Source organism: the organism of the source record quoted next, unplaced genomic scaffold (assembly GCF_019419815.1).
Source record: "Pyrus x bretschneideri cultivar Hongxiangsu unplaced genomic scaffold, Pyrus_bretschneideri_v1 Contig7, whole genome shotgun sequence".
Lineage (NCBI taxonomy): Eukaryota > Viridiplantae > Streptophyta > Magnoliopsida > Rosales > Rosaceae > Pyrus > Pyrus x bretschneideri.
Genome location: NW_025999809.1, coordinates 5932283 through 5943433, shown reverse-complemented (window position 1 = coordinate 5943433; position 11151 = coordinate 5932283). Strand labels below are relative to the sequence as shown.

At 35.1% G+C, this 11151-nt stretch overlaps 1 protein-coding gene across 1 annotated transcript; it reads left to right on the top strand.

Annotated features, from left to right (window-relative positions):
* The first annotated feature begins 6335 nt into the window (after positions 1–6335).
* Positions 6336–9348, top strand: LOC103958847. Its single transcript, XM_009371165.3, has 2 exons — positions 6336–6581; positions 8725–9348. The coding sequence occupies exons 1-2, from the start codon at positions 6429–6431 to the stop codon at positions 9061–9063; spliced, it is 492 nt and encodes a 163-aa protein (XP_009369440.2). The 5' UTR covers positions 6336–6428; the 3' UTR covers positions 9064–9348.
* Positions 9349–11151: the final 1803 nt, after the last annotated feature.

Here is an 11151-nt window from a genome sequence, read left to right as displayed (position 1 = left end):
AAACATCTATCCGCAATCCTCATTGGCTAAATAAATATCATAATTTCAAGCCAAACCATCAGAAGTGACTAATCAAATATCAGAAATTCTGGCCAAAATCATTGGTATTTCAAATCACAATTTCATCACCTTTTTCATTTATCCAAATCAGTGACTAGTAGACTAGAAAAGATTGTAATATACCTGGCCAATACACATTACACATTTTTATCACTTCAGTGATTCATTCTCGCAGCCCACACATGGAACTTCTCCCCAGAAACTTTGGGTCTTTGTGCCCACTCATCTATTTCTCACATTCCACGGGCCATCTTACCCAAATCAACATCCACGAGCATTTTTCACCCAATTCAACATCCACAGGCCTTTTCGCCCAATTCAACATCCACGAGCCTTTTTGCCCAATTCAACATTCCTCAATTGCATAGGTATAATACAACTTTTCCAATTACTTGTCACAATTTCACACTCATCTTAACGTTGAAATTTTCATAATGCATACAATAAAATCAACCCAATTCAAGATTTATCCAAAACTTTAATCAAACGCCCATTCTTAGAGCTATACATAAAATATGACATTTTAAAATTTTCTACTCTTACTCAATTCAATTCACTTCATAGTGATTCACAATATAGGCATTTCACATAAATTCATCATTAGTCAAAGAACTTATGAAATAGTGCAATATCAATGCAATTCACAATTCACATCCACAACCATCAATAATATATCACATTGTCAAGTAGGATCACTTGCTCTGATACCATTTGTAACCCCCCCCCCCCCCCGACAATTTATTTCGTAATTTACCTTTAGTGGTAGGCCAAAAATGTCAGAGTTAACCTTTATGTTAATAACCATTCTAACATTTCTTTCTTTTACAATTTTCCACTAAAATTTAATCTCGTTTATTTTATGGATGCATCTAACTTCTCGTTAGACTGCTTACGTACCCTTTGGAAGGATCAAGCCAATTGTAGTTTGCAATTCACAAACATAGATCAATGGCAATAAACTAAAATAACAATTCAATATAAATCACCTATATTATAGTCACTCATATGTAAATCAAGACACCCGTTGTTGCAATGAGCCCACTAAGCTTCATGAAATGTCAACAACACTCTAAGATAAACGACACTGACTATAAAAAGTCAACCATCGATCAAGATCGAGGATAAGACTCACAACCCTGGAAATCTAAACCGAAAGATTCACTGATCAGATTTCTGATCCGTAACTTTTCAAGGTCTACATTACACTTCTAAAATAACATACTAAAATCTCACCACGATCCGACGGTCGAATCTCTGTCAATCACGAATTCAAGTGGCGGTCGACTTTTTATTTTACGAACTTACAAATCCAATTTGAGAAGATCCATACGTTGGTTTCTCCATTCATAAGTTTCTAATGTTCTCAAATATTCCATACTATAACGTATTAAAGTTCAATGACAATCCAACGGTCAGATCGTCAATTGTTATAATATTCAAGTGTCGGACCTTAACGAAATTATACCCAAACAAAGGAATTCCATCAATTAGATGTCACATATGGAATCAGGGCATCCAATTTAGCTTATGAAGGTCAAGTGGGGGTCTCGATCCACGCGCCATCGCCGCTGCACATGGCGACCGACCGCCACGACTCGCCGAAAAATTCAACTATTTCCAAAAATTACCAAATTTTACAGAAATATAGAACAAGGCAAGGGAAGCAACTTTCATACCTGGGCCGAAGACCAATTCAGTCGAGAAACACCTGAAACCAGCCTCGATCCACCTGAAACCCTTGAAATGGGTATGCTCGATTCAACCTCAAAACGAACTCTGACGCTCCCAAACTTGTTTGGGCTTTGTTCCTGAGCTCAAAAGAAGTTAAACCATGGTGGTGGTCGATGGTGAGGCTTTCGAAATCGATCGATCGCCGCCGTGCACCCACGAAACCTTTCGGTGCCGTTTACCCAAATCAAGGCCTATTTCCATCGATTTTTGGGTGAAAATGGAAGAGGGAAGGTCAGGGATTTGTTTCCAAGTGATAATTTGCACCAATTTGGCCTGAAAGTGTATCGGAAACCCTTGTTTCCGTCAAGTCGAGTCACAAAAAGGTAACGGGTCGAATAGGGGTCTAGTTCCCCTCATTCCCCATTCTCTCATTTCCCCTCCCTTCCTCTTCTCCTGCTTGGTCCCCCTTCCTTGTTCTTTCTCACAACTCTCATTTCCTCCACTCTCACGTTGCCATCTGGCAGCTTCCCAACTTCTCCTCTTTTTTTGTTTTTTACCTCTAATTTCTTCATTTCAACTCTAATTCACAAATGGTTTTCGCCTACGTTTGTAGGGTCGAGCTCTATCCAAATATATCAAGAAATACAATCAAATATATATATACGAGGATAAAATACATCATCGTATAATTACGTTAAACCAACTAGGGCATTTTCATTTTTCTCCCCTTAACGATAAATTTTACGACGTAAATTATAATAATTTCCGATAACAAAATTTTAAAATTTCCCAATTAAATTTTCATAACCATAAATAGATTTATTTTTTATTTTTCCCCACATATTCATAATTATGAATATCAAATTCATATACTTAAATTTTTCAGGGTATTACAAAATTGACTACTACTTCTGGGATTTTCCGCTAACTAAAGGTACAACAACTCATACTCTCATGCCCATACTCATCAATATGACGAGTACAACATGGAAAGGAATTCTAGGAACTAGTGTTGGTTGAAAAGGTTGGAAAAAGGAATTTGCTAATAATCTACTTTAGAATGGGGTTTAACGGACATCGATCTTCTTCCTGAAGATCCGAAATTATAACTATGCTTAAAAGACTAGTATAGTCGAGGACCAAAGGCGATTGTCCCCCAAATATTCTTCTATTGGGTGCTACCACTTTAGCACCGCATTGTCGTTCGAGACATTTCTAGAGATTTCGACGAAAGTGAAACTTCGTAGGAATTATGATGGGTGGTATACCAACAGGGACTGCCAAGGAATCAAGACTATTTCCGGTTTCCTATCTTGGTTTGTTAATGATAGCTGGAGAATAGTGATGGGATTGATGAGTCAAATCTCTGGCAGTGCACAGTTACTAATACATTAGCCCTGCATCAAGGCCATCAACTCATTCCAAATTGGGATCTTCCTTGGCAGGGAGGTTCTTATATAAATTTAGCGACGGTCGCTAAAATGTTCTTCCAAAAGGTCAATAAGTCATCTAGGTCACTCGAAATTTAGAGAAAGTTAATATATTTTTCGTGTTCGACGAGGTGGCAAGATTTGACAATTAAACTCAAGAATCGAGGATGCGCACATCACGTGTGTGATGAATGCAATACTACCTAAACTTATGCTCTAATACAAAACTGATACACCTCGACTCAGAATGTCCACCTGGACTTCGAATCAAGTTGTGCTGGCTGACACCAAGAGGGTGACAAAGCCATAAAGTGTAGTGATGTGGAAAATGTGAATAAATTTAAGCCTAAAAGTGCCTAAATATAAGAGTGCGTATGTGAGCGGGTTTGAACTCAATTCATACATGATGCAGAGCATCAGTAAAGTACAGTAGAGGTATGATGAGAATTATACCATCAAATGTAATCTCCAATACCAAGATTACCAAGAATCTTCGTCGATACGAAAGCTCAACTAGTAAAACCTGGATAAGCGAAAAACAAAGGTGAGTGGGCCTAAAAATAAATCTTTGTAAAACCTTTTTGAAAACGTAATAACCCCTTACCGTAAAACAAGTATAGTTTCCAAAACATAGCATACTACGTATAGTATGATAATACTTACTGTAAACAGTAACATCTCGAAAATGAAAAACTTCACAATATTTCATAAATAAACCATAGTGTATGGCAACGACAATAACTCAGATAAATGAATATAAAAACGGGTGCTCATCGACATATGCTAACACATGAGTTCATGCAAAGGTATTCTGACATGAACATGACTGGGTGTAATAATGATTTATGCTCTAGTACTATAATCACTTGAAGACTGACACTATGCACATCACATACAAGTCCTAATTACCTATAGCAATCTAGGACAGGACTAGCACCTACAATGGATCTAAAGTGAGAATACGGTGCAATGTGAACATACATGTGAAGACTGGCCTTGGCCCAGGCAAGTACTAACACTAACGTAGCATATGATGACCAGATAACGTAAATATGATCATGCCATAATAATTTAACAATTCTAGTCAATAAAATATTATTCTGAGCCGTAAATATAATTAAGGCACTCCCCATAGTCCACTTACCTATACATCCTATAGGATTATTCATAATTTCCCAACAATACGACATTTTCTTATAACCGTTAATTTAACTAGGGAATCACGTAGAAAATTCATTCATAAATACATATATGTGGAAACTAACAAATATATATACTATATACAAGAAAAGACCCACTCATAGATGCTTGAGAGATCACATATGTTCGAGCTGTAAGAGTTGAAGTCTCTAATAGTAATCACACATAAGCATAATATTGGGATCCATTAGTAAAACTCAACTTAAATGATCAAATTTGGGAAAACGGAGTGCATATTTGGAATTAGAGCGTCAAAATATACTAACAGGGGTCGAGGGCAAATTTTATAAAAAGTCTACGAAAAAGTTAACAGTTAACGCTAAAAACTCAAGCGAGACGTCCTGACGGTCAGCTGTGTTAAAACTTTAGAATTTCACTAAATGGATGCCAAAAATGGACTCAAAACATCGAAATTAGCTTCGAAGGGTTTTGGGCCATGTTTAGGCTGAAGCCCCTCTTTTTTTCCCGAGTCGATTTGACTCGTTTGGGGCTTGCGAGTCGGTCGCACCTATTGAAGAAGAAAGCCAGACTGGCTGAGTTTGGCCGGAAAACTTCCCAAGCTCCATTTGAGCTTCTTAACCAAAATTGACTTTCTACATATGGAAATGAGGTTTGGAGTGAGTAGAAAAGATTCATACCAAAAAGAGGCCGAGTCGTGGACGGAAATACATGCAAACACACGGGTCCTTCGCTGAAAAACTGGGCAAGTTCCCCCTGAGGTATTTCTGCATCCAAACAACACTAAAACATCTCAAAAACATCATAATCGTACTCCTAAACACAATCTACGAAGATCTTGGGAGTTTTTCGAGGCTTACTTACACTAAAATTCATGAGGTACTTGCCGGAAAACATGGAGGTCATGGGTCTGGGCGTCCTGGTTTGATGGTGATGATGAAATTTGGTTGTAGGGGAGGGATAATGGTGTTAGCTTGGTGGGTCATCGACCTCACCAGAGTGGGAGACCGGTGGTGCCTCGGTGGACATTGCAGAGGAGAGAAAGGGATAGAGCAAGAGAGTTAAGAGTGAGAGAGATGATAGAGTATCCCAAAGAGTTGGGGGATGAGTGACAAGTGGCAATATTGTTTGGTAAAAAAAAAAAAACAAACAAACAAACAAAAGAGAGAATCCTTTTAGAAAACTTTCTAAAAACTATCATACACCACATAATACTCTACTATAATTTACACGCAATCAGACTCCTAATAAATTTAGGATTGCAACACTAACCTAATTATTTGGTTTCTTTTTTGTCGAAACCTAATTATTTGGTTTATAATTAATATTCACAACTATTTGATTATTTTAAAAAAAATCTATAATATTCCTACCTATTTGATGATTTTTTTAAAATAAAAATTTGGTCTAGAACAAATTGCAAATTACATATAATTCAAACACTCGAAGTCACAACAGATTTTTTTTTTTTTTTTAAAACAATCATCAACTAGTTAGGAATATTAATTGCAATGTGCATGGTGATTGTGGCAATGATAACTTGTGTCAAACGATAGAGTCTAATTGGACCATTATGTGTTTTGATGAAACTTTTTGTCCACTCTGCCTACTAGCAATTTTTATTTAAGTTTAGGATAATATTAAGAGATTAAATTTGTAGACAATATTTACAAAATACATGATGTGTCACTAATAAAAATAAGTACTTTTATCAATACGTAAGTAATAAATCAATAATCAACTTTCATGTCATTTAATTTTCAAAATTTAACCTACAAATTTAGTGTTCCTCACATTATATTTTAAGTTTATCTCTTATACATTTTCTTCTATTAACAAAGCTTATGTTTGATAAAATATATATATATATATATATATATATTCTTATTTGTTTGTTTCCACACGTCACATGCTCTCTCTCTATATTTACATATAAAATATGAAGCCGTAGACACCCCTACGAGGAAAACACTGAAAACAACACCTAAGTAATCTTATTAGAGAGAGAGAGAGAGAGAGAGAGAGAGAGGGAGGGAACAAGAGAGATGGAGGGGGGAGAGAGCAGTTGTCATCCATTGTTGAGAGGAAGGAGGGAAAGCAAATTCAGCCATGTTTTCTCTTCAGCTCAAATCCAATCATTTGCTGCTATATGTGAAGCTCTTTTACCTCCTCTCTCACCGGAGGACATCCCAGATGCGCACCACCCCCTTCATTCCTCTTCCTCCTACTACACAGCTTCTGCCTCTCAGCCTCCCAGATGAGGTCAGTTCCTTATCTCTTCACTGTTTTCTATTCAAGTTCATAGGAAAGGAAAGATTTTTTTTTTTTTTTTTTGAAAAGCTAATGAAAAAAGATTACGAACTTTGAGTTTTAAACAAAATAAAAGGCAAAATGAATAGTACTATAATTGATTTTTTAGTGTAAAAATATGGTTTTTCGTTAAAGTGAACAATGGAAAGAGTTTTTGGCTAAATTTCTCTTTTTTTAATTCATGAAAGGAGAGATTATTCAGTGATCGGTAGGCAGAATGGTACATCACATTTTACTATACAAATTATGAAATATATATATTAAAAATTAATAATTTAAAAAAATAAAATTTCACATCATTTTTATAAAATTATATAGTGTAACATTCGTGTTCCAATCACAATAAAAAAATTCTCTCAAAGAAGAATGCTAGCGGGACTCGCCCAACACATGTATCTGGCTTTTAATTACAATGCTTCTGGTTTCATTGGGAATGTGAAAGGGTGAGGAAGAGGATAAGAATATAATTTTAAATTATATTTTTCTTTAAGTTATATTAACGGTTGAACCTAAGGAGCACTAACAATCGAAGCCAGACATACGCGGTGGGGCGAGTTAATTTGCCTAAAGCATTATACACATGATGGGCGAGCAGTTACCTTTGTGAAATATTCAATTTGTTATGTGAGAAATACGGAACTCTTTTAAAAGTGACTCCCCATGCATGGATTCTTTACGATTTCATGTTTTTTTATACAGTATTCTAAAATATTGACAAGAAAATTGATATTAAATTATAAGATTATCTATAACCGAAGGGTCGAGAGGGTCTAAAATAACTTGAAAACAGTCTCCAACCGAGGGTTAGGCTAAAGAGCTAGTGGATCTCAAAGGACAAAAAATGATCAAAGGGCAAACCGGCTGGCCCAACCCAGCCAGCCCCAGATCGGACCACAAATTTGAATGCAACGGCTAACTGATATCAGCTAGCTGTTATATTTGACACGAAAATTGATGTTAAATTATAAGATTATCTATAACCGAAGGGTCCAGAGGGTCTAAAATAACTCGAAAACAGTCTTCAACCGAGGGTTAGGCTAAAGAGCTGGTAGATCCCAGAGGACAAAAAATGATCAAAGGGCCAACCAGCTGGCCCAACCCAGCCAGCCCCAGATCGGACAACAAATTTGAATGCAACGGCTAGCTGATATCAGCTAGCCGTTATATTTGATGATTTTTTTTTTTTTTTTTTTACAAATTTTTAAAAAAAAATTAAAAATTCTATTTTTTTTCTATAACTTCCTATGTAATTAAACAACATTAAATAATATTAAATAACATGAAACAACATATTACAATGTTAAACAACATTAAATAACATTATACAACATAAAAAAAATTAACTACATAAAACTTAATCACCTACTTCATGCTTCTCATTTTTTTTCCTATAAATTTAAGTAGTTGTGTTTTTTAAATTTAATTTGTAGTTTTTAAATTTAAGTTGTAGTTTTTTTAATTTAAATTGTTGTAGTTTCTAAATTTAAATAATAAATTATATTTGGCCCTCGGTTAAAAATGGTTTTTTTTTTCACAAGACTATGTTTGGCCTATGGCCCTCTAGAACGTCGGTTGAAGATGGTAAGAAATATGACCCTGCACTGTTTATTAAAATATTAACTTCTTAGAGGGCTAGATGGATAAAATTGATCATTTGGCCCTCCTTCGGTTGGAGATAGCCTAAGGTGATAGGAAGTTCATGGATAGTCTCACTTTGAGAGAGTTCCCATCAACATTTCTTGTTATGTTTTTCTTTTCTTGGGTTAAAATTAATAAACACTCTTGTGTAAGGAATCATTATTTCTTTATTTGTAAATTACAGAATGATGTGTATGCAATATTAACTCATTCTAAACATAATGCTTGACTACTTCTTTAATTAAAATGAGTCATTTCTCGTTTTTGTAAATTATAGTTTAACGCATGTTCAAATAACTCATCAAAAACAAAAAGAAAAAAGAAAAATTTTGTACATATATCAAATTGAAATTGGGCAGGCATGTATTTATGCACACACATAAAATTGTAATTTTCTTTGCGACGAGAAATACGGAGCCAAGTATTTTCCTCAATTAATTGGATTTTGGTGAAACAGGTAGCAGAATTGATGGTGAAGAGGACTCTACCAGAAGCGGTGGGTGGAGTGAGGGTATTTCTGAAGATGCTGTCATTGAGATTGGGAACATTTTTGCTGTGTGGGAAATGTTGCTTCGACTGGAAATGGCCATTCATTCACAAATTCTCTGAAATGTCATTTGTACAAAAGAGAACAAGTCCTCAAGGAATGGTCGAGGCAAAAGCTTGTCATCACAATCAGATTGGTGTTCATGGTGGTCAAGATGCTCTGCTTCTACACCTTCTTCTCCAGGGTAGTGCTGCATTACATCTAATTATTTATAACTGCAGTAAGAATTTACTTATACCAGATATTTGAAATTAATAGAAACGCTCTATGAGTATGTCAACCATCAATTATTTTTTGTTATTCTGTGAAAAATCTTCTTAAATAAGAACTAAAATAACAAAAATATCCTCAATTTAATAAACAATGGGCCAAAATGATTTTACAAAAACTAAGGGTAATTTTTTCGTTTTATCCTTTAACGGATATTTTTCATGAAATGACCAAAATGATTGAGAGTGGACAAACTCAGATACCAATTCTATCGATTTTAAATTTCAAGGATTCATGTAAGGAATTATACGAATTTCTATACTATTTCTCCCCGCAGTAGTTATTCAATCTCTTCTCAAGGGTAATTCAAAATGATTTTTCACCTTGAAGTGAAACAAAGATAAAGTAAAATGGAACAACCAGGAATCACTGTCCCAAAACATGGTAATTAATTTGCGGGGAAAAAATCCCAGAACAGCATTGATAATCTTTGTCCCCACATTATTGTTATCGATAATTATTATATCACATTAAATATTATATCATTTTTAGTCATTTAACATATTCAAAGTAATTTATATAAAAGTTTACCAATTACTCAAACATTACTTTTTTTATTATAAGCATTTTACCAAAAAAAAAGTTTACCAAATACTAGGCAACTTTATTTTACAACTGTTCAGTTTTTTCAAAAAACACAGCAATACCAAACTAGCCCTTAATACCACGGTCTAGTAATTTTCCCCTTCATTTGTAAGTGAGAGGTCTTAAATTTGATTTTCTTCAGATGCGAGTTAATGCTAGCCCATTGTGAGCCTTCATAGTACAATATCGTTTGGTCAAAAAAAAAAAAAAAAAAATCCTTTTTAGAAAACTATCTAAAAAATATTATACACCACATAATATTCTACTAGAATTTACACGCAATCAAACTCCTAATAAATTTAGGATTGCAACACTAACCTAATTATTTGGTATTTTTTCTTTTTTTTGCCAAAACTTAATTATTTGGTTTACAATTAATATTCCCAACTATTTGATTATTTTTTTAAAAAAAATCTATAATATTCCTACCTATTTGATGATTTTTTTAAAATAAAAATTTGGTCTAGAACGGTTGACCTTAAAAACTACTAAGCATACGTGGTGCGCAAGCCGAGTAATCAATAAGCTAACTACGTTATTCAGTTGTATGCGGGCCGTGTCAACTCGTCAGCCAAGTTCGGCCAATGAGTAAAATATGTTGATGTGCGTTGGGCGCGCTGTTGACTTCTTGATCTCGCAACTGCGGCCAAGGAAGAAACATGTCTCAACCTTAAGGTTATAGAGCCTGAAGACAAGGTTGTTAGTTCTACGAAATTCAATATCAAATTCGGCTTTCAATATACCGATGTAGTAACATGTAACACCTCACTTCGCCAAGAAGACTAATAAGATGACCTCTGCCAATAAGGATTCGGAAATCTTTCTCGATCGAAACTTGGATAGATAACCAGTCGACCTCAACGCAATGCTGTTTATCCAAACTGAAGGTGCTCTGCGGTCAGCTGATTCTACGGTAATAGTATTGTTTATCCAAACTAAAGATGTCACTGATTGCCTTTACAATGTTGTTTATCCAAACTAAAGATGTGTTGGCGGAAAAAGAAAATAAAAAATCTCAAGGTTGTTGAGAGATTTCGCGTAGAGCGAGAGTTTGCGCATGGCAATTTGTATGTTAAATTGAAGGGCTCTTCTCGTTGCCACTGCCTTTGTATTTATAGGGAAGTGCTGACTTGATCCTTAAATATTGCATGAGATTTTTGGCGTGGATCAGACTCAACTAAATGCATGGAGTTATCATGCAATTATCCAACTAATTTAATATCTCCATCATTATCTCCTTTTCTCCTTATTTTGTCCATCCTTATCCAAGTATTTGATGATCTTCATGTGTTGGAACCAAGGCATGCAAATAATTAGCATGCAAGTTTATCTCTTAGCCATGCATTTCAAACCGAAGCATCACGGCAATCCACTCATCTTTCCACCAAATCTGACCAGGTGCAGTCATGCACCATCGAAAGTTCAAACTTGATCCCATCTTTTCCATCCTTTCAAAGCCCACGAGTTCCAACCTGATGCAAT

What these genes read in the sequence shown, in the direction of transcription:
- LOC103958847 (XM_009371165.3), top strand. Translation starts at nt 6,429, where the DNA reads ATGTTTTCTCTTCAGCTCAAATCCAATCATTTGCTGCTATATGTGAAG. An exon ending in CTCTCAGCCTCCCAGATGAG is followed by an intron (nt 6,582 to 8,724) that starts GTCAGTTCCTTA and finishes TTGGTGAAACAG; the next exon opens with GTAGCAGAATTGATGGTGAA.